The sequence below is a fragment of the Phaenicophaeus curvirostris genome, chromosome Z, assembly GCF_032191515.1.
Source record: "Phaenicophaeus curvirostris isolate KB17595 chromosome Z, BPBGC_Pcur_1.0, whole genome shotgun sequence".
Lineage (NCBI taxonomy): Eukaryota > Metazoa > Chordata > Aves > Cuculiformes > Cuculidae > Phaenicophaeus > Phaenicophaeus curvirostris.
Window position 1 is genome coordinate 75,947,523 of NC_091431.1, and position 24,450 is coordinate 75,971,972.

Consider the following 24,450-nt stretch of genomic DNA (forward strand, 5'->3'; position numbering starts at 1 on the left):
GACATGAAATTGGTCTAAAATTACAGAAAATGGGTCAAAATGACATGAAATGAGTCAAAAATGATTTGAAATGGGTAAAAATCATATGAAATGCGTGAAAAATGACATGAAATGGGTGAAAATGGTAAGAAATGGGGCAAAAATGATATAAAATGGGTCCAAAATGATATAAAACGGGTCAAAAATAATATTAAATGGGTCAAAAATGATATTAAATGGGTCAAAAATATATAAAATGGGTAAAAAATTATATAAAATGGGTAAAAACGATATAAAATGGGTAAAAATGATATGAAATTGGTCTAAAATTACACAAAATGGGGAATAACGACATGAAATGAGTGAAAAATTCTATGAAATGGGGCAAAATGATAGAAAATGAGTAAAAATGATATGAAATGGGTCAAAAATGATAGAAAATGGATAAAAATGATATAAAATGGGTAAAAAATGACATGAAATTGGTCTAAAATGACACGAAATGGGGATAAATGACATGAAATGAGTCAAAAATGACATGAAATTGGTCAAAATGACAGGAAATGAGTCAAAAATTATTTGAAATGGGTAAAAACTATATGAAATGGGTAAAAATCCTATGAAATGCATGAAAAATGACATGAAATGGGTGCAAATGGTAAGAAATGGGGCAAAAATGATATTAAATGGGTAAAAATGATATAAAATGGGTTAAAATGATATGAAATTGGTCTAAAATGACACGAAATGGGGAAAAATGACATGAAATGAGTGAAAAATTCCATGAAATGGGTCAAAATGATAGAAAATGAGTGAAAATGATGTGAAATGGGTCAAAAATGATAGAAAATGGGTAAAAATGATATGAAATGGGTGGAAAGTGATATGAAATGGGTAAAATTGTCGTCAAATGGGTTAAAATTGCACAAAATGGGTCAAAAATGACATGAAATGAGTGAAAAATTATATGAAATGGGTGAAAATGATATGAAATGGGTGAAAAATGACCCGAAATGGGGAAAAATGACATGAAATGAGGGAAAAATTCTATGAAATGGGTCAAAATTCATATGAAATTGGTCAAAAATGATATGAAATGGGTGAAAAACGATAAAAAATGGGTAAAAATGATCTGAAAAGGGTGAAAAATGATCGAAAATGGGTAAAAATGACACAAAAAGGGTGAAAAACGCCACGAAATGGGAGACGAGTCGCCAAATTCCGGACTGAACCCCCCACCGAAGCCCCAAAGCAATTAACGCCGGAGCCTAACGACCGCGGTGGCGCCGGCCTTTGATCGTCCCGTTTTCCTCCCCGGCTAACGAGCCGCGGGCCTAACGAACATCGGACTTTGGGGTCCGTGGGAGAGGGGGGACCCGGGAGCCTAACGAAGGTGGCGAGGCGGGCTCGTTAAGGCGACGAGGGGGCTAATTAAGGCGGCGGCGGGGAAAAACGAAGGCGACGAGGGTGAAAAGGCGACGCTGGTCAATAATTAAGGCTGAAACGATGAAAAATTAAGGCGAAAAAGGTGAAAAATTAAGGCGACGGGGGGGAATAATTAACGCGGCGATGGCCAATAATTAAGGCGACGGGGGTGAATAATTAAGGCGAAAACGGTGAAAAATGACGGTGACGAGGGGGACAAATTAAGAGGAAAACGGTGAAAAATTAAAGGAAAACGGTGAAAAATTAAGGCTACGGGGGTGAAAATTAAGGCTAAAATGGTGCCTAATTAGGGCTAAAGTGGTTAATAATTAAGGCTTAAATGGTTAATAATTAAGGCTACAAGGGTGAAAAATTAAGGCTGCGAGGGCGAGAAACGAAGGCCACGAGGGTGGCAAATTAAGGCGAAAATGATCAAAAATTAAGGCGACCGCGGCGAATAATTAAGGCGATGATGGTCAGCAATTAAGGGCGAATAATTAAGGCTCAACTGGTTAATAATTAAGGCTTCGACGGTGAGAAATTAAGGCTGAAACGGTCGTTAGGGCGAGGCTGGGCTCGCGACTCAACTGGAGGCGTCGCGGCTCGTTTGGATTAATAATGACTCGTTTGGGATTAATAACGACTCGTTTGGGATTAATAACGACTCGTTTGGGTTGATCTCAATTCATTTTAATTAATATTGCCTCGTTTTGATGACTATCGCCTCGTTTTGATGACTATCGACTTGTTTAATTGCATGTTGACTCGTTTCAATTAATATCGGGTTAATATCAATTAAGTTGGACTCGTTTTGATTAACATCTTGATTAATAGCAACTCGTTATAAGGAATATTGACTCGTTTCGACGAATCTCGCCTCGTTTAGGTGACTATCGGCTTGTTGTGGTTAATATTGACCTGCTCGATTAGTAGCGGCTCGTTAGGACAAGGATCAACTTGCCTTAATTAATATCAAGAAGATCAACTCGTTTGGATTAATATTGACTCGCCTTAATGAATATTGACTGATTTTGATGAATATTGACTGGTTTTAATTAATATCGACTAATTCTGATTAATATCCATTCATTTTGATTAATATCGACTCATTTTGATTAACATTTTGATTATAATCAGTTCATTTTAATGAATATCGACTCGTTTTAATGCCTGGTGACTCCTTTTAACGAATATCGACTCCTTCTAATGAATTTCGACTCATTTTAATGAACTTTGACTCATTTTAATGAACTTTGACTCATTTTAATGAACATCGACTCATTTTGATGAATATCGGCTTGTTTCAATTAATATCAATTAATTCATTTCAATTAATATCAACTCACTCGGATTAATACGGACTCATTTTGATGACTATCGACTCATTTTAATTAACATCAACTAATTCTGGATCCATATCGACTCATTTTGATTAATATCGACTCGTTTGGGGCGGCTGATCCCCTCATTTTGATTAAGACCGCCGTGTTTTAATTGCTGTGGACTCGTTTGGATGGAGAGCGACTCGTTTGGATGAATATCGAGTTGTTTTAATGAATATCGACTCGTTTTTAATGACTATCGGCTCGTTTTTAATGAACATCGCCTCGTTGGAATGAATATTGACTGATTTTAATTAATATTGACTCATTATAATTAATATTGACTCATTTTTAGTGTATATCGCCTCGTCGTAGCGACTATCGACTCATTTTGATTAATATCGACTCGTTTAGATGAATATTGCCTCATTTTAACGACTATCGCCTGGGTTTTAATGAAGATCACCTCGTTTGCACGACTATCGCCTCGGTTCTTAATGACGATCAACAGATTTTAATGAACATCACCTCGTTTGAATGAGTAGCGCCTCCGTTTAATGACTATCGCCTCGTTTCAGCGAGCGTCGCCTCATATTAACGAAGATCGCCTCGTATTAACGACGACCGCCTCGTTTTAATCAATAATCACCTCGTTTGAATCAATAATGGCCTCGGTTTAATCAATAATCGCCTCATATTAATGACGATCGCCTCATTTTAACGATGATCGCCTCACATTAACGACAAGCACCTCGTTTTAATCAATAATCACCTCGTTTGAGTAAATAAATGCCTCATTTTAACCAATAATTGTCTCATTCGAATCAATAATCGCCTCATCTTAACGACGATCGCCTCATATTAATGACGACCGCCTCGTTTGAATCAATAATCACCTCGTTTTAACCAATAATGGCCTTATTTTAATCAATAATCGCCTCATCTTAACGATGATCGCCTCACATTAACGACAAGCGCCTCGTTTTAATCAATAATCACCTCGTTTGAATCAATAATCGCCTCATACTAATGATGATCACCTCATATTAACTAATAATCACCTCGTTTTAATCAATAATCGCCTCGTTTTAACCAATAATTGTCTCATTCGAATCAATAATCACCTCGTATTAACGACGATCGCCTCGTTTTAACGACGATCGCCTCATATTAACTCCTTTGAATCAATAATTGCCCCGTTTTAACTAATAATCACCTCGTTTTAATCAATAATTGCCTCGTTTGAATCAATAATCGCCTCCTCTTAACGACGATCGCCTCCTCTTAACGACGATCGCCTCATTTTAACGACGCTCGCCTCGTTTTAACCCCTAACCGCCTCGTTTGAATCGCTAATCGCCTCATATTAACCAATAATCGCCTCGTTCGAATCCATAATCGCCTCGTATTAATGACGATCGCTTCATCTTAACGACGATCGCCTCATATTAACTCGTTTGACTCCATAATCGCCTCGTTTGACTCCATAATCGCCTCGTTTCAACCAATAATCTCCTCATTTTAACCCCTAACCGCCTCGTTTGAATCAATAATCGCCTCATTTTAACGACCATCGCCTCATATTAACTCGTTTGACTCACTAATCGCCTCGTTCGAAGCGATAACCGCCTCGTTTGAAGCGAGAACCACCTCATTTTAACGACCATCGCCTCATATTAATGACCATCGCCTCGTATTGACCTGTTTGAATCAATAATCGCCTTGTTTGAATCAATAATTGCCTCGTTTGAAGCGATAATCGCCTCGTTTGAAGCGATAATTGCCTCGTTTGAAGCGAGAACCGCCTCATATTAACGACCATCGCCTCATTTTAACGATGATCGCCTCATTTTAACGACCACCGCCTCATATTAACGACCATCCCCTCGTTTTAACGACTCCCCCCCCTCCTTTTTGAGGAACATCCCGAGGCCGACGGCCTCATCCGGCCGCCCTTCGCTTCATTAGGACCCGGATCGCTTCGTTAGGGCACCGAGGGCTTCGTTAGGGCACCGCGGGCTTCGTTAGGAAGCCGGCGGCTTCGTTAGGACAGCGATGGCTTCGTTAGGAAGCCGCTCGCCTCGTCCCTTAGGCCGAAACAGGCCGAGCCCCCCCCCCCCAAGCCCCTCAACTTTCTCCTGCCTGGTAATCAACTTTTCGTGCCGGCGCTAATTACCGGCCTGGCGAAAGTGGAGCCTGTGTTTGCCCTAATCGAAATTCTAATCAGCGTGTCGCTCACAACAGCCTTAGTTCTGCTCGGCTGCCGCGCGCATTCACATGCAAAAAAGAGTCTAAATAGGCCAATTATGAGACGGGCCCCGGCGTTAACCCGCTGAGAACCGCCGCCTCGCGCCCCCCAACAACAAAAGGCGCCTTGTGGCGGCGGCGCGAGGGGCCTCGGGGGCCGCCGCCCCCCGCCAGACGCCCCCTGCCCCGGGACGGCTTCGCGCGCCGCCCCGCTGGGAGCGCTGGTGACGCCAACGCGGAGCTCGGTGACGCCGACGCCGAGAGCGCTGACGCCGGAGCCGAGCGCTCGGACGGCCCGCAGCAAGGGGGGCTGGCGCCCAAGTCGAGCGGGCTGGCTCCAAAGGGAAAAATTCCTACTCAAAGTCCTGTGATTTCTACTGAAAAGGAATAAATCTTACTCAAAATCCGGTAATTTCTACTAAAAATGAAGAAATCGTACTCAAAATCCTGTAATTTCTACTGAAAATGAATAAAACTTACTCAAAATCCTGTAATTTCTACTAAAAATGAAGAAATCGTACTCAAAATCCTGTCATTTCTACTAAAAACTAATAAAACTTACTCAAAATCAATCGTTCTTACTCAAAATGCAAATGTTCCTACTCAAAATCCTGTGATCTCTACTAAAAATGAAGAAATCTTCCTCAAAATCCCATAATTTCTACTGAAAACAAATAAATCTTACTCAAATTCCTGTAATTTCTACTGAAAACAAATAAAACTTACTCAAAATCCTGTAATTTCTACTAAAAATGAATAAATCATACTCAAAATCCTGTAATTTCTGCTAAAAATGAATAAATCTTACTCAAAATCCTGTAATTTCTACTAAAAACGAATAAATCTTCCTCAAAATCTTACAATTTCTACAAAAAACGAATAAATCTTCCTCAAAATCCTATAATTTCCACTAAAAACTAATAAATCTCACTCCAAATCCAATCATTCTTCCTCAAAATGCATCGTTCTTCCTCAAAATTAAGAATTCTTACTCAAAACCCATCCTCTTACTCAAAATTCAAGCTTCTTTACTCAAAATCATTCGTTTTCACTCCAAATTCAAGCAGCTTTCCTCAAAATTTAAACAAAATTTACTCCGAATTCAAACTCCCAACTTAGAATTTAAAGGTCCTTCCTAAAATTCTATCATTTTTACTCAAAATTCATCATTTTCCCTCAAAAATCCATCATTTTTAGTCAAAATTCACCGTTCTCACTCAAAATTCCATCATTTTTACTCAAATTTCATCGTTCTCACTCAAAATTCCATCATTTTTACTCAAATTTCATCGTTTTCACTCAAAATTCCATCATTTTTCCTCAAAATTCCAGCATCTTGACCCCAATCCCATCAAGGTCCCACCCAGACCCCACCTCGATCCCACCCGGGATTCGAAATCCAAGGATTTTAAGTACAAAAAAATGAAAATAGGAAAGATTTTTAATGCGAAATTTGAAAAATTGAGGATTTTACTTGAGAAAACATGGAAATAGGGAAGAATTTTAATGTGAAAATTAAGAAATGAAGGATTTTACGTTAGAAAACACGGGAATAGGAAGGATTTTAAATATATGAAAATAGAGAATTTAAGGATTTGATGCTTAAAATTGAAATTAGGGAGGATTTTCAAAATGAAAATTGAGAAATGAAGGATTTTCGGTTTAAGAAGGAAAAATAAGAAGGATTTAAAATATAACTGAGAAAAAGATTTAAAAAGTGAGAAGAGGAAGGATTTTCAATATGAAAAATTGAAAATTTAGGATTTTATGTCTAAGAAATGAACAAAATAAGGGGTTTCAATACCAAAAATGGGGAAAAAATAAGAATTTGAACTAGAAAAACATGGGAAAACACGGATTTTAAATAGAAAAATGAAAAAAAAATCAGAATTTGAGGTTAAAAAATGGAGAAATGAAGGATTTTGAGGATTCCTCCTGGAGCCCGAGCCCTGGGCTTCATCTCCAGCTTCCTGAAGGCTTTGGAGGCATCAACCCAAGGCCACCTCCACGTGGTCCTTGAGTCCCACCAGGGCTGGAGACTCCACCAGCGCCTCTTCCAAGGCTGGAGAAGCTTCTCCATGAAGAACGTGCTCCTCCAACCCAACGGAAACGGACCCTGGTGACACTCGAGGCCTTCAAGACCCCCAAGGTGGCCTCGAAGACCTCCAAGGTGGCCTCGAAGACCTCCAAACTGGCCTTGAAGACCTCCAAGGTGGCCTTGAAAACCTCCAAACTGGCCTTGAAGACCTCCAAAGTGGCCTCGAGGACCTCCAAGCTGCCCTTGAATCCATAGAATCACCGAGGTCGGAGAAGAACTTTGAGATCATCCAGCTGGAAGCGACCTCTGAGATGTCCACGAGGCGAAGACACCAACGTCACTTAGGAGAAGGTTGAGGGCTTTCTCTTACCTGGTGGCAACCTTGGAGGTTGGAGTCTCTCCCGTAGGACGAGTAGGACCCTCGTTCTGTTTTACCTGCGGAGAAACCCAAAGCGGAGATGAAGCCTCCAGAGAAACGGGCCCTTCCCACCACCTCCTCATCTTCTCGGGGCGGAAAAAACGGTTTAAAAAGTCCAAAAATGGTTAAAAAGGAGGAATTTATCTCAATTTTTGATATCGATTAGTGATTAAATGATTGGATCGGTGGGTTTATGGCATTTGGGGTCATCGGAGAGCTCGGAATTTGATGTTTCGCTTCCAAATTAGCCCCAAAAATCATTGAAAAACACCAAAAATGGTTATAAAGGAGGAATTTATCTTGATTTTTGATATTGATTAGTCATTAATTGATCAGATCGGAGGCTTTATAACATTTGGGGTCATCGGAGAGCTCGGAATTCAACATTTCGATTCCAAATTAGCCCCAAAAATCATTGAAAAACACCAAAAATGGTTAAAAAGGAGGAATTTATCTGGATTTTTGATATTGATTAGTGATTAATTGATTGGATTGGTGGGTTTATGGCATTTGGGGTCATCGGAGAGCTCGGAATTGGACGTTTCGATTCCAAATTAGCCCTAAAAATCGTTCAAAGACACCAAAAATGGTTAAAAAGGAGGAATTTATCTCGATTTTTGATATTAATTAGTGATTAATTGATCAGATTGGTGGCTTTATGGCATTTGGGGTCATCGGAGAGCTCGGAATTGGATGTTTCGTTTCCAAATTAGCCCCAAAAATCATTGAAAAACACCAAAAATGGTTAAAAAGGAGGAATTTATCTTGATTTTTGATATTAATTAGTGATTAATTGATTGGATCGGTGGCTTTATGGCATTTGGGGTCATCGGAGAGCTCGGAATTCGACGTTTCGATTCCAAATTAGCCCTAAAAATCGTTCAAAGACACCAAAAATGATTAAAAAGGAGGAATTTATCTGGATTTTTGATATTGATTAGTGATTAATTGATTGGATTGGTGGCTTTATGGCATTTGGGGTCACCGGAGAGCTCGGAATTCGACGTTTCGATCCCACCCAAGCCCTAAAAACGCTTAAAAAAGCCCTAAAACGGTTAATAAACCCCCTCCTCCGGCTCCGGGCGCCCCGTCCCCGTCCTGGTCCCCATCTGAGGTGGCTTCGTTCCTCTTGGACCTCCTCACGGCGCCCCCCAAGCCCTCGAACCCCCCTCCAAACCACCAGAAAGGGCCTCGAGAAGACAAAGGACGCGGGAAACAAAGAGGGGAGGGGGGTCGGATGGAATTTTTTGGGGGGGGGTGGAGGTTTTTTTGGGGTTTTATGGAGAAACGGAGGTCGGTGGGGCCAGGTTGGAGGTTCTCGGGGTCGGGAGGGACCCCCAGGAGCCGTCGCCGCATTGACTGCGGCATTTTTGTTGGCGGCGGAGAATGCGGCAGGCGCTGCGGCTCCGTTCTTGGCACCGCGACAAGGGTTGGCAGCGCCAAAGCCCCCATGGCTACAAAAAAAAAAAAAAAAATCAAAAAAGCCTCCAAAGAAGCAGACGGGGAGCATTAAATCGTCCGGGTTTCGCTCCGAAGAGCAACCAGACGTCGCTTTTTAACCCCCAAAAGGACCGTCGGGAGGCAAAAAAGAGGAGAAAGAGGAAAGAAAAAGGGTTTCTCGGCGTTTTTGGACCGGAAAAACCTCCCCCCGGGGTGGTGGAGGCTCCGTCCCGTGAGGGATGGAAACCCCGGGGAGATAAGGGGCTCAGGAGGACACGGGAGGTTGGGGTTGGAGCTCAAAGGGCTTGGCCAAGCAAGAGATTCCACGGTTCGGGGTGTGGAGGGCGCTGATCGCACCCAACGCCTTGTGAGGGACCTCAAAGGTCATGGAATCGGGGAGCGATTTGGGGTTTGAGGGACCTCAAAGCTCAGAGAATCGTGGATCGATTTGGGGTTTGAGGGACCTCAAAGCTCAGAGAATCGTTGAATGATTTGAGAGGGACCTCAAAGCTCAGAGAATCTTGGAGTGATTTGGGGTTTGAGGGACCTCAAAGCTCAGAGAATCGTGGAGCGATTTGGGGTTTGAGGGACCTCAAAGCTCAGAGAATCGTGGATCGATTTGGGGTTTGAGGGACCTCAAAGCTCAGAGAATCGTTGAATGATTTGAGAGGGACCTCAAAGCTCAGAGAATCTTGGAGTGATTTGGGGTTTGAGGGACCTCAAAGCTCAGAGAATCGTGGAGCGATTTGGGGTTTGAGGGACCTCAAAGCTCAGAGAATCGTGGAATCATTTGGGGTTTGAGGGACCTCAAAGCTCTGAGAATCGTGGAGCAATTTGGGGTTTGAGGGACCTCAAAGCTCAGAGAATCAGAGAACAATTCGGGGTTTGAGGGACCTCAAAGCTCAGAGAATCGTGGAATCATTTGGGGTTTGAGGGACCTCAAAGCTCAGAGAATCGTGGAACGATTCGTGAGGGACCTCAAAGCTCAGAGAATCGTGGAGCGATTTGAGAGGGACCTCAAAGCTCAGAGAATCGTGGATTGATTTGGGTTTTGAGGGACCTCAAAGCTCAGAGAATCAGGGAACGATTCGTGAGGGATCTCAAAGCTCAGAGAATCGTGGATCAATTTGGGGTTTGAGGGACCTCAAAGCTCAGAGAATCGTGGAGCAATTTGGGTTTTGAGGGACCTCAAAGATCATGGAATCGTGGAGCGATTTCGGGTTTGAGGGACCTCAAAGCTCAGAGAATCGTGGAACCATTTGAGAGGGACCTCAAAGCTCAGAGAATCGTGGAGCGATTTCAGAGGGACCTCAAAGCTCAGAGAATTGTGGAATCATTTGGGGTTTGAGGGACCTCAAAGCTCAGAGAATCGTGGATCGATTTGGGGTTTGAGGGACCTCAAAGCTCAGAGAATCGTGGATCGATTTGGGGTTTGAGGGACCTCAAAGCTCAGAGAATCGGAGAACGATTTGGGGTTTGAGGGACCTCAAAGCTCAGGGAATCGTGGATCGATTTGAGAGGGACCTCAAAGCTCAGGGAATCGTGGTTTGGATGATCTCCAAGACGTCGTCCAAGCGCGTGATCCCCAAGTAGAAGCTGTCAGGACGAGGCTTTCTCCTCCCCGAGCTCCGGAGCCGCCGCCGCTCGCTCCATCTGCTCCGTTGGAGCCCAACGTAACGGCTCGCGCCGTGCTCCTCACGAGAAGAACGAAGCTCCTTCCCGTGGTGGCATCTAGGTCAGCGTCTTCGGGGGGGAATCAACCAGGCGTCTTGCTTCTCTCCTCCAGCCTTCGTCTCCGAGGACGGAGCCGCAACGCTCGGAGCGAAAAATCTGCTTCCAGGTCGACCTCGTTGCAGCTGACGAGTGAAACGTTGCGTGCGGGAGCAGATGGCAGCGAGGACGAGGGTGGAGGAGGAGCCGGCCAAGAGGAGCCATCACCCTTCCAGCCTTCGTCTCGTGGCTTTCCTCCTGTTTCCATGGAATTCTGGGGCTCGGAGAGCTTGGAAAAGGTCTCCGGGAGCCACCAGAAGACGTCGGGTTGGAAAAAGGGGTTTGAGGTGATGGGATGACGGGTTGGAATGAAGGATCTTCAAGCCCAACCGGCTGCACCTCCCCCCAGAGCTGGAAGGTGCTCGTGGAGCCTCCTCTTGAGGTTGAAGAACCTCAACTCTCAGCCCGGCCTTGCAGGAAGGGGCTGAGGAACCTGATCCAAGGGTCCAAAAGACCCTTGAGATCATCAAGTCCAAGTGAGCTCAAGTCCAACCATGGATCCATCAGGTCCAACCATGGAGCAAGTCCAACCGTAGCCCACAGCTCCTCTCGTAGCTCCTTCGGCGAGGAAACACGGCCAGGCAGAAGAAAGGTCCCAAAACTTCCACGTCCCATGGTCTTCGAGCTCCTTTCAGCCAACGCGGCGACTCCTCCTTACCCAGAACAACTTCTGGAAAGTTCAGAGGTGGTTCTTCCAACCCAATCCACGATTCTTTGATCTTTGGGTCCCTCCCACCCCAATCCACGATTCTTTGATGGAACTGGATGACCTTTAAGTCCCTTTCCAACCCAACCCAATCCATGATTCTCTGATGGAACCTGATGAGCTTTAAGGTCCCTTCCAACCCAACCCACAATTCCTTAACCTTTAGGTCCCTTCCAACTCAATCCAGGATTCTACAGCCTTTAGGTCCCTTCCACCCCATGATTCCTTGACCTTTAGATCCCTTCCAACCCAACCCAATCCACGATTCCTTCACCTTTAGGTCCCTTCCAACCCAATCCACAATTCTCTGATCTTCAGATCCCTCCCAACCCAACCCAATCCATGATTCTCTGACCTTTAGGTCCCTTCCAACCCAACCCACGATTCTTTGCTGGAACTGGATGACCTTTAAGTCCCTTTCCAACCAAACGCATTCCATGATTCTCTGATGGAACTTGATGAGCTTTAAGGTCCCTTCCAACCCAACCCAACCCCCGATTCCTTCACCTTTAGGTCCCTTCCAACCCAACCCACGATTCCTTCACCTTTAGGTCCTTTCCAACCCAACCCAATCCATGATTCCTTGACCTTTAGATCCCTCCCAACCCAATCCATGATTCTCTGATGGAACTTGATGAGCTTTAAGGTCCCTCCCAACCCAACCCAATCCAATCCACGATTCCTTCACCTTTAGGTCCCTTCCAACCCACCCCAATCCACGACTCTCTGATCTTCAGGTCCCTTCCAACTCAATCCATGATTCTACAACCTTTAGGTCCCTCCCACCCCATGATTCCTTGACCTTTAGGTCCCTTCCAACCCAACCCAATCCACGATTCCTTCACCTTTAGGTCCCTTCCAACCCAACCCACGATTCTACAACCTTTAGGTCCCTTCCAACCCAACCCAATCCACGATTCTCTGATCTTCAGGTCCCTCCCAACCCAACCCAATCCATGATTCCTTGACCTTTAGGTCCCTCCCAACCCAACCCAATCCACGATTCTTTGATGGAACTGGATGACCTTTAAGTCCCTTTCCAACCAAACCCAATCCATGACTCTCTGATCTTTAGATCCCTCCCAACCCAACCCAATCCACGATTCTCTGATGGAACTGGATGAGCTTTAAGGTCCCTTCCAACCCACCCCAACCCATGATTCCTTCACCTTTAGGTCCCTCCCACCCCAACCCCCGATTCCTTCACCTTTAGGTCCCTTCCAACCCAACTCAATCCACGATTCTCTGACCTTTAGGTCCCTTCCAACTCAGTCCATGATTCTACAACCTTTAGGTCCCTTCCAACCCAACTCAATCCACAATTCTCTGATCTTTAGGTCCCTTCCAACCCAACCCACGATTCTACAACCTTTAGGTCCCTTCCAACTCAACCCAATCCATGATTCCTTCACCTTTAGGTCCCTTCCAACTCAACCCAATCCATGATTCTCTGACCTTTAGGTCCCTTCCAACCCAACCCACGATTCTTTGCTGGAACTGGATGACCTTTAAGTCCCTTTCCAACCCAACCCAACCCATGATTCTCTGATGGAACCCGATGAGCTTTAAGGTCCCTCCCAACCCAACCCACGATTCCTTCACCTTTAGGTCCCTTCCCACCCCATCTTCCCCCCCCTTGTCCTCGGGGCCGGCCGGCGAGGAGTTAACCTCTCCCCAGGCTCCCCCCGCCGGCATCTGCTGCCGCCTTTGGCTCCACCGGCCTCGTTTTTATTGTTTTTTTGGAGCGTTTCTTGTTTTTTTGGCAGCGTCGGAGCTTTTTTTTTTTTTCCGGAAGGCCGAGCCGGGTTGGGAATCAGGGAAAAGGAGGCTGGGGGGGGGCCGAGCTCCTCCCGCCCGCGCCGATGAATTTTCATTAATTACAACCTTGTCAGCGAAAAGCGTTGTCGGCGCCCAAGCTGGAAATGCTAATGAGGCGGCATTTGCATCCTTCGCTTTGTCGGCACGTCATTAATTATTACATTTTATGATGATGAACGCAGCTGTCGGCGCTCGCCGCCGCTTAATTAGCCCCGCGGAACGCCAGGAGCCCGTCAGCGCTTTGGATTTTTTGGGAGAAAAAGGGGGGAAAGAATTAAAAAAAAAAAAAAAAAGAGAGAAAAAATTCCAAATGTAAAATTCAACGAGCTCGTTTTCTCCTTCCATCAAGTTCTGGCTCCTCGGAGGGACCTCACGGAGGCTTCGAGCCCCGAGTCGGGGTCCTAAAAAGTGAAACGCCACCAAAACCAATCGGTTCTTCCAGCTTAATTAATGCCACGCTTAATTATAACGGCGTGATGTCAGCGGGTTTAATTAAGGGTTGGCTCGTCGACAAGAAAGCGCGAAGAGTCGCCAGAGGTCCCCTCCGCGGCGAGGAGGAGGAAGAGGGAAGGGTTGGAGCTCCCCAGGAGGAGGCATCACCCGGGGCTTCCGGGATGGTGGGAAGGGAGGGGGTGGGATTGAAGAGCTACGGGGTCTGGAAGGGGTTGGAGGAGACCTTAAGGATCAAGGAGTCATGGAAGGGGTTGAGTTGGAAGGGGTTGAGAAGATCAGCGAGGCCTGGAATGGGTTGGAGGAGACCTTAAAGATCAAGGAGTCGTGGAAGGGGATGAGTTGGAAGGGATCTTGGAGATCTTTGAGGCCTGGAATGGGTTGGAGGAGACCTTAAAGATCAAGGAGTCGTGGAAGGGGATGAGTTGGAAGGGATCTTGGAGATCTTTGAGGCCTGAAATGGGTTGGAAGAGACCTTAAAGATCAAGGAATCACGGAATGAGTTGAGTTGGAAGGGATCTTGGAGGTCATTGAGGCCGGGAATGGGTTGGAGGAGACCTTAAAGATCAAGGAATCACGGAATGAGTTGAGTTGGAAGGGATCTTGGAGGTCATTGAGGCCAGGAATGGGTTGGAAGAGACATTAAAGATCAAGGAATCATGGAACGGGTTGAGTTGGAAGGGATCTTGGAGATTATTGAGGCCTGGAATGACCTTAAAGATCATGGAATCACGGAAGGGGTTGAGTTGGAAGGGATCAAAAAGATCACTGAGGCCTGGAAGGACCTTAAAGATTGTGGAATCATGGAATGAGTTGAGTTGGAAGGGATCGTGGAGATCATTGAGGCCTGGAATGGGTTGGAGGAGACCTTAAAGATCAAGGAATTATGGAAGGGGTTGAGTTGGAAGCGATCTTGGAGATCACTGAGGCCTGGAATGACCTTTAAGATCAAGGAATCATTGAATGGGTTGAGTTGGAAGGGATCTTGGAGATCACTGAGGCCTGGAACGACCTTAAAGATCGTGGAATCACGGAAGGGGTTGAGTTGGAAGGGATCGTGAAGATCATCGAGTCCAAAAAGAGGTTGGGTTGGAAGGGTCCAACCCACTCCACGTCCTCCAACCCTTGAGCCCCTTTCTGCTCCCCGGCCACGTCCCTCAGACCAATCCCACCCCGTCCTCGTGGGACTTTTCACCGTCAACGCCGCGAGGTCGCGGCGAGAGGAGAAAAAAAATGAAAAAATGAAAAGCAAGAAACCGAAAAAGAAAGAAAGAAACGAAAGGAAAGAGGAAACGGGAGCGAAGCTGAAGAGCAGGAGCCGCGTCCCCGCGGCAGATGGTCCCCTTCCACATGAGCTCCTCCATCAATCAGGAGCTGAAGGGCCCAGGTGCAGCGCAGCCGCGCCCCAGCGCCCCATTTCACAGCCCGTCACACACGGGCCCCCCCGACCCCCCCGGGGACCTCAGCTGGAGCTCCTCGAGCTGCCGAGGAACCGAGGAACCGAGAGGGGGGAGGAGGAGGAACCGCCGGCACGAGCCGAGAGGGACGGTGGGGAAAGGGGCTCCGGGTCCAGGAGCAGCAACAGCCCCGCGCGGGGCCTGGAGGAGGCATCTCAAGGGCTTTTGGAGCCCTCAGAGGGCGGGGAGTCACCTCCATCGCGGGGCAGAAACGTTAAAGTTGGAGAAGATCTCAAAGATCTGAGCCCCACTGGGTCCCCGAGAACATCTCCAGGGCTTTTGATCCCCTCCAAACGTGGAGACTCCACCACCATCATGATATAGAATCATTAAGGATGGAGAAGACCTCAAAGATCCAAGCCCCACTGTGTTCCCAAGAACATCTCCAGGGCTTTTGATCCCCTCCAAACATGGAGACTCCACCACCACCATCGTACAGAACCATTAAAGTAGGAAAAGCCTTCAAAGATCATCCAGTTCAACCCCCACCGTGTCCCCAACCGCATCTCCAAGGCTTTCGAAGCCCTCCAAACACGAGGACTCCGTCCCCACCGCGATCTAGAAGCATTAAGGTTGGAGAAGATCTCAAAGATCATCCAGTTCAACCCCCACCGTGCCCTCAAGCTCCAACCTGGTTTGGTTTCTCATCCCGGAGAACCTCGGTTTGTGGATCCAACCAGCCCAGGAACCTCTGGAGAACCTTGGTTTGTGGATCCAACCAGCCCAGGAACCTCCGGAGAACCTTGGTTTGTGGATCCAACCAGCCCAGGAACCTCCAGAGAACCTTGGCCCGGGGCTCATGGCTTGGAGAACCCAAAATCCACGTCCCCACCTGGACGCCGACCCCAGAAAGGAGGAGGAAGGACTCCAAGCAACGTTCTCCATCGGGTGGGACCACGAGGACTTACTCTGTATTCGGGAGTTGACGAAGGGAGGAGAGAGATTGTCGTGGGAGCCGAGGTCTCTGCTGGCCAGGTGCTCGTAGGGCGTCCCGTCTCCATAGTTCTGCAAGACACCAGGAGAAACACAACGCTAGAAGCTTCGAGGACCTCGGCCAAGCCCTGCAGGCTCCCGAGTTTGACCCCAGGCAGGAGGAACGTTCTCGGGGTGGTTGGATGGGGCGGGTTCCACCACGTTGGAAGAAGATGGAAGGGCGGGAGGGGGTGAAGGGACCTTAAAGGTCATGGAAACGGGGACTGGGTTGGGTTGGAGGGACCTTGAAGATCTTGGAGTCCTGGAATGGTTTGAAGGGACCTTAAAGATCTTGGAATGGTTTGAGTTGAAGGGACCTTCAAGATCTTGGAAGGTTTGGATTGAAGGGACCTTGAAGATCTTGGAGTCCTGGAACGGTTTGAAGGGACCTTCAAGATCTTGGACTCCTGGACTGGGTTGAGTTGAAGGGACCTTCAAGCTCCTGGAATGGTTTGAGCTGAAGGGACCTTCAAGCTCCTGGAATGGTTTAGGTTGAAGGGACCTTCAAGATCCTGAAATGGTTTGAGCTGAAGGGACCTTCAAGATCTTAGAAGGTTTGGATTGAAGGGACCTTCAAGATCTTGGAGTCCTGGAATGGTTTGAAGGGACCTTAAAGACCTTGGACTCCTGGACTGGTTTGAAGGGACCTTAAAGATCTTGGAGTCCTGGACTGGGTTGGATTGAAGGGACCTTAAAGATCTTGGAAGGGTTTAGGTTGAAGGGACCTTCAAGATCTTGGAAGGTTTGGATTGGAGGGACCTTCAAGATCTTGGAGTCCTGGAACAGTTTGAAGGGACCTTAAAGACCTTGGACTCCTGGAATGGTTTGAAGGGACCTTCAAGATCTTGGACTCCTGGACTGGGTTTGAGTTGAAGGGACCTTCAAGCTCCTGGAATGGTTTGAGCTGAAGGGACCTTCAAGCTCCTGGAATGGTTTAGGTTGAAGGGACCTTCAAGATCCTGGGATGGTTTGAGTTGAAGGGACCTTCAAGCTCCTGAAATGGTTTGAGTTGAAGGGACCTTCAAGCTCCTGGAAGGTTTGGATGAAGGGACCTTCAAGATCTTGGACTCCCGCAACGGTTTGTGTTGAAGGGACCTCCAAGCCCCCCCCGGCAGGGTCGAGGCGTCACCTCCGGCCGCCCCAAGCCCCCTCCACGCCGACCTCCTCCAGGTTTGGAGCCCCCACAGGTCCCTCAAGCCCCGGCGGGGCCCCTCCAGCCGGACTGGGTGGTGGAACCTCCTCTGGAGGAGCCGGGACGGGTGACGGGAGGCGCCTCGGGCCCCTCCAGCCGCTTGCGGCGCGGGGGTTTTGTTTCCCACGAGGACCTCATTGTCCTCGCCGTCCATCACGGGACAAAGGCGGCTCGGGGGGGAGGTCGAAGCCCTTTGAGGAGCCCTCGTGCTCCTTTCTTTCCACCTCCAGCGCCTTTGTCCTCCCACATTCAGGTCCCCGCAGGCAGAACTAATCGCGTGGGCAAACTCCGAGGTGACTTTTCTCCACGGGGCGTCCTCCCCGCAGAAAGGAACTCGTGGTGGGAAGAGGAGGAGGAGGAGGAGGAGGGGGGAGAAGCCAAGGGCGACGTCAGCGAGGAGAAGAAAGGGCTCGGCCACGCGGTGGAACTCAAAGGACGGGTTCTCCCGGCCTTCCCGGAGGAACGTGGAGGAACCCAGGTGGCCAGGAGGAGGAGGAGGAACAGGGAGGAACGGAGGAGGTGGCCACGAGGAGAAGAAACAGCCCCGGGGTGGTGGGACAACCTCGGTTTGGTGGGACCTTCCAGCAAGGTGGGACCTTCCTAACAGGGTGGGACCTTCCCAATATGGTGGAATCTTCCAGCATGGTGGAACCTTCCTAGCAGGGTGGGACCTTCCCAATATGGTGGGACCTTCCAGCATGGTGGAACCTTCCTAGCAGGGTGGGACCTTCCCAATATGGTGGAATCTTCCTAAGAGGGTGGGCCCTTCCCAGCATGGTGGGACCTTCCCAATATGGTGGGACCTTCCCAATATGGTGGGACCTTCCCAGCATGGTGGGACCTTCGGACCTTCCCAATATGGTGGAACCTTCCTAGCAGGGTGGGACCTTCCCAACAAGGTGGGACCTCCCTGTCCTGGTGGGACCTTCCCAATATGGCGGAACCTTCCCAATATGGCGGAACCTTCCTAGCAGGGTGGGACCTTCCCAGCATGGTGGGACCTTCCCAGCATGGTGGGACCTTCCTAACAGGGTGGGACCTTCCTAGCATGGCGGGACCTTCCCAATATGGTGGAACCGTCCCAGCATGGTGGAACCTTCCTAGCAGGGTGGAAGCTTCCCAACAAGGTGGGAGCTTCCTAACGTGGTGGGACCTTCTCAAGATGGTGGGACCTTCTCAAGATGGTGGGACCTTCCCAGCAGGGTGGGACCTTCCTAGCATGGTGGGACCTTCCCAATATGGTGGAACCGTCCCAGCAAGGTGGAACCTTCCCAATATGGTGGGAACTTCCTAGCAGGGTGAGACCTTCCCAAGATGGTGGGACCTTCCTAGCAGGGTGGGACCTTCCCAGCGTGGTGGGACCTTCCCAGCATGGTGGGACCTTCCCAGCATGAAGACCCCATTAATTAACGAGAAGCAGCAACGGCTCGAGGGCTAAATTCACCTCAGGAGCAGGACGGAAGGCCCGGCTCGTTAAGGAAGCGACTCTAACGAGGAGAAGAGGCGGTCGACTTACCCGGGATGGACTCGGATGTCCCGTGGTGCCCCAGGAGCCCGAGCTACTTCGCTCTTCTACACCTGGAGAGAAGAAAAGGTCCTTCAGGGCTGGTCGCCCAGGGCGGGTCCTCGCGGAGCTTGGCAGCTAACGACGCCAATTAACCCCCTTTAATTAAGACTCGGCACCAGAACCTCCTCAGATACGGAGCGAGGAACTTCTAAAACCTCGAGGATGGAGCTAAGAACCTCCTCGAGCCACCAGCGTGGACCTTCCCGGTGGCCTTCAACCCCTGGGGGTGGCCGAGGGCCTCGGAAAAGGAGAAGACGAGGTCCTCGAGGTCCTTCTAGAAGCCAAAAAAGAGGTTTTGGCCCCAACCCAGCAGCAGGAGGTGGAGCCGAGGTGGCTTCCCGCCAGCTCCATGGCAACGGGGAGATGTTTTGCAGCTCCTCGAGGTATTTTTGGATCTCCTGACTCATCCACTTGAAGGTCCCTGCTGCTCGAGGAGAAGGCGCCGCCTCCCGCTGGTGGCGAGAGACTCGGCCCTTCCCTTCAGGATCAGTCCAGGGTTCAAGGAACCTTGGTGGAACCTTCTGGATCAGCCTAGAACCCCGGTGGAACCTTCTCGATCGCTTCAGGCAACCCTGGTGGAACCTTCTGGATGAGCCCAGGGTTCAGGGAACCCTGCTGGAACCTCTGGAGAACCTTGGCCCACGGATCCACCCTGGATCCTCGAAGCCTCCAACCCCTCCTTGAAGCCACCAACCGCTCTTCGAAGCCTCCAAACCCTCCTTGAAGCCACCAACCCCTCCTTGAAGCCTCCAAACCCTCCTTGAAGCCACCAAACCCTCCTTGAAGCCCCTCAACGGCCTCTGCGACCACATCCACCCACCGGGACTTCCCCCCGACGCCGCCCCAGATGCCTCCAAGCTGATTTTTTGGCCACGGCTCGTTAGCGCGAGGCAAAACTTAAGCCGCTCGGCTAATCCCGCCCGTTAAGCTCTTTCTCTCGGGGATTAAGGCCCCAGCGGCGGCCAATCCACCGCGGCGGCCAACGTGGAGACCTCCAAGATCATCCAGGCTGAAGAAAAAAAGGAAAACAAGCAGCGGTCGCGCTCTTAGACGATGAAAATCGGGGCTTGACCAGGTTTATCTCCGTCCCCTCCAAACGGGGGCCAGGGAACCCCAGGGCTGGGGAGAAGAAGGAGAAGATGGAGGTGGGACGTCAGGATGAAGTTCATCACCCTCAGGGCCCTCACAACTCAAATCACGCCACGATTCGCAGAACTTTAAGGTCCCTCCAACCCATTTCACGATTCTTAAAACTTTAAGGTTCCTCCAACCCATTTCACGATTCTCAGAACTTCAAGGTCCTTCCAACCCATTTCACGATTCTCAAAACTTTAAGGTCCTTCCAACCCGTTTCATGATTCTCAGAACTTCAAGGTCCTTCCAACCCAAATCATTCCACGATTCTCAGAACTTTAAGGTCCTTCCAGCCCAACCCCTTCCACGATTTCAAAGAGGAACCCAAGGAACATCTCCAGATCTTCCTGAGGAGACGGAGACGAGGGCAGAAGCTGAGTTAGGGGTTGAGTTTCCACCCCAAACCAACTCACCCACCTCGCCAGGAGGAGCCGGAGACAAAGATCTCGCGGTCCTGCTGCTCCCTAATCCAATCAAAGCTCCTGGTTGACGTCACCGAGCTCCAAGCGAGCGAGCAGAACCCTCCGAGATTCAATTAGGGCTTCGCTGCTCCAGCACGAGGCGGGTCCAGCCGGGCTCCCGTCCAACCGCGGGGGTTATCGAGGAGAACCATCGCGGCCAGGAGGAGCCTCAAAATCTGGGGTTTGAGCCTCAAAATCTGGGTCTCGATCCCCAAACTCTGGGGTTTGAGCCTCAAACTCTGGGTCTCGATCCCCAAAATCTGGGGTTTGAGCCTCAAAATCTGGGTCTCGATCCCCAAAATCTGGGGTTTGAGCCTCAAAATCTGGGGTTCGATGACCAAAATCTGGGGTTCGATGACCAAAATAAGGCTTTGATCCCCAAAATATGGGGCTCGATTCCAAAAAACGAGGGTTCGATCCCAAAAATCTGGGGTTCAATCCCAAAATGTGGGGTTTGACCCCAAAATCAAGGGTTTCGATCCCAAAATCTGGGGTTCGATCCCCAAAATATGGGTTTTGATCCCTAAAATGAGGGGTTTGATCCCAAAATCTGGGGTTCGATCCCCAAAAATCTGAGGTTTGATCCCAAAATATGGGTTTCAATCCCAAAATGTGGGGTTTGATCCCAAAATCAAGGGTTTCGATCCCAAAAATCTGGGGCTTGATCCCTAAAACAAGGGCTTTGATCCCTAAACCGAGGGGTTTGATCCCCAAAATCTGGGGTTTGACCCCCAAAAACGAGGGGTTTGATCCCAAAATCAAGGGGTTTGATCCCCAAAATCTGGGGCTTGATCCCTAAAACAAGGGGTTCGATCCCCAAAATCTGGGGTTTGATCCCCAAAATGAGGGGTTTGATCCCTAAAATCTGGGGTTTGATCCCCAAAACGAGGGGTTTGATCCCTAAAACAAGGGGTTCGATCCCCAAAATCTGGGGTTTGATCCCCAAAATGAGGGGTTTGATCCCTAAAATCTGGGGATTGCTCCCCAAAACGAGGGGTTTGATCCCCAAAACATGGTGTTTGATCCCCAAAATGAGGGGTTTGATCCCCAAAATCTGAGGTTTGATCCCAAAAATGAGGGGTTCGATCCCCAAAATGAGGGGTTCGATCCCCAAAAACGAGGGGTTTGATCCCCAAAAACGAGGGGTTTGATCCCCAAAATCTGGGGCTTGATCCCTAAAACAAGGGGTTCGATCCCCAAAATCTGGGGTTTGATCCCCAAAAATGAGGGGTTTGATCCCCAAAATGTGGGGTTTGATCCCTAAAACGAGGGGTTTGATCCCCAAAATACACGGTTTGATCCCCAAAATACACGGTTTGATCCCCAAAATCTGGGGTTTGACCTCAAAAACGAGGGGTTTGATCCCAAAATCCAGGGGTTTGATCCCCAAAATCTGGGGTTTGATCCCAAAAATCTGGGGTTTGATCCCCAAAACGAGGGGTTTGATCCCCAAAATGAGGGGTTTGATCCCCAAAATGAGGGGTTTGAGCCCCAAAACGAGGGGTTTGATCCCCAAAATGAGGTGTTCGATCCCCAAAATCTGGGGTTTGATCCCTAAAACGAGGGGTTTGATCCCCAAAACGAGGGGTTTGACCCCAAAAATCTGGGGTTTGATCCCCAAAATGTGGGTTTCGATCCCCAAAATGTGGGGTTTGATCCCTAAAACGAGGGGTTTGATCCCCAAAACGAGGGGTTTGATCCCTAAAACAAGGGGTTTGATCCCTAAAATCTGGGTTTTGATCCCAAAAATGAGGGGTTTGATCCCAAAAATGAGGGGTTTGATCCCCAAAATGAGGGGTTCGATCCCAAAAATCTGGGGTTTGTTACCCAAAATCTGGGGTTTGATCCCTAAAACGAGGGGTTTGATCCCCAAAATCTGGGGTTTGATCCCCAAAATGTGGCTTTCGATCCCAAAATGTGGGGTTTGATCCCCAAAATGATGGTTTCAATCCCAAACCCGAGGGTTTCAATCCACGAAATACGCATTTCGATCCCCAAAAGGAGGATTTGGAGGCCCGAAACAAGGATTTTGATCCCAAAATGTGGGCTTTGATCCCAAAACCGAGGGGTTCGATCCCAAAACCGAGGGGTTTTCAAGCCAAAATCTGCATTTCAAGCCCTATTTTTTTAATCTTTTAACCTTCCCCAGAAAGCCACGACCCCAAATCGAACCCGTTTCGCGTGGAATCCAACCCCAATTTCCTTCGAATCCGTCTTTGAGCGGAATCCGAACCCGACCGAGGCGGAATCCGAACCCGATTCGCTTCAAATCGACCCCCCCGGCTGCCTCCAAAGAGAGAAATCAATCAAAAAAAAAAAAATAATAAATAAAGGGATTTGAAGCCCAAGGTGGATTTGCGATTCCCTCGTTAAGGGCATTAATTTGTAATCGCCGCTCGAGCCCTAATCAACCTAATGGCCCCAACCGGAACGCAAGCCCTTCAATCCTTTCCGAGCGGCGACGCCAACCAAGAGTTTGGCCTTCAGGAGGAAAATTCCGAGGTTTTCTCGCTCCCCGCGGCGCCAGGAGGAGGAAAACGCCGGGAAAACTCGACCCGACGGGGAGGAAAAGGCTGGAATTGGATGAAAGGAGGGATGGTTTTCCCTTCGGGATCGTTCCCCCTTCGGATCGTTCCCGCAGGGGATTTATTTTCCTCCCCCCCCCGTTAAATTTTGGCCCCAGCGCCTCTTCCCCCACCCCGCGGCCCCGTTCTCCACAAGCCTCTCGTTAGCCTAATCAAGCCCTGCAGAAGCCTTAACGAGCGCCGCGTCTCCCTGGGTGGCGAATCCACCTTCCCAAATCTCCCAAAGCAGCCACAGGCGGGAAGCCGGAGCCCCCCGACTCCTTCCAAACCCTCCTCGGAGCCTCCTCCGGGAAAGATTTTCCGAGAAAAACAGCGTAAAATGCAATTAAACCCCCTCGGAACGAGCTTTTCGAACCGTTTCCCACTCCTCCAGCATCCAAAAGGCTCCAAGTTCCTTCCGAGCGCCAGCGAGACGAGCTCCGCGTTCCCCTCTCGTTCTCCGGGATCCAAACGACTTCGGAAACGAGTTTTTTGGGGGTTTTTTTTAATGGGAACGAGGCGTTTCGGAGGGGCGACTCTCCAGCACCGCGACAAATCGATTTGTCTGGCACGAAAACCGCTCGGCGCAAACAAATCGCGGGGAATTTTCCCTTCGACCGATGGCACTTCAGGAAACGCGAGCCAAAAAAATTAAAAAAACCCCAAAAAATAGGATTAAAACCACGAGGAGAAGCTCCCCAGAGCGAACGGGAGGCGATAGCGTCGTCGCGCAATTAAATTTAGGTTAATAAAGCAAATCTTGGGTCGCTTTCAAAGCCTGAAGGGCCTCCAATCCCAAAAAAATGAGCAAAATGAGCGGCGAGCGATTAGCCGGGAGCTTTTGTCGCCGAGCACGACGCCCAAAAACAATAAAAAAAATCAAAATAAACCCTTCAGTGAAATCCCAAGCAAAGATTGAAGAAGAAACTCCCCCTCCTGACCCCGGTAAACGGTCTCGGAGCCCAACGAGTTGTTTTCCCACGAGGACTCGGGCGTTTTCGCCTCGTTATTTAATTAATGGAAGCAATTTGCCCTTCGGATAACGCGGGACGTACAAAAGGAAGGGGAGAAGCCGAGAATCACCAGGTTGGGAAGGACCCGCTGGAGCGGAGAGTCCGACCCTTCCTATCAGATCAAAATCCTAGGGAATCCAAGCAAAATCCTATAGAATCCAAGCAAAATCCTATAGAATCCAAGCAAAATCCTATAAATCAAGCCAAACTCCTATAGAATCAAACCAAACTCCTATAGAATCCAACCAAACTCCTATAGAATCAAAATAAAATCCTATAGAATCCAACCAAACTCCTATAGAATCAAAATAAAATCCTATAGAATCCAACCAAAATCCTATAAATCCAACCAAACTCCTATAGAATCCAACCAAAATCCTATAGAATCAAAATAAAATCCTATAGAATCCAACCAAAATCCTATAAATCCAACCAAACTCCTATAGAATCCAACCAAAATCCTATGGAATCCAACCA

The 24,450-nt window shown here is 48.5% G+C and overlaps 1 protein-coding gene across 1 annotated transcript in view; it reads right to left on the reverse strand.

Moving 5' to 3' along the window:
- LOC138733072 (transcription factor 4-like) overlaps positions 1 to 24,450 on the reverse strand; it is a 94,240-nt gene that overhangs the window by 63,968 nt on the left and 5,822 nt on the right. Inside the window, exons 4-6 of the mRNA XM_069879968.1 lie at positions 18,751 to 18,812; positions 15,979 to 16,075; positions 7,382 to 7,446 (exon numbers count right to left, since the gene is read on the reverse strand). Coding sequence (XP_069736069.1) covers positions 7,382 to 7,446; positions 15,979 to 16,075; positions 18,751 to 18,812 — 224 coding nt within the window. The remainder of the gene's footprint in view (positions 1 to 7,381; positions 7,447 to 15,978; positions 16,076 to 18,750; positions 18,813 to 24,450) is intronic.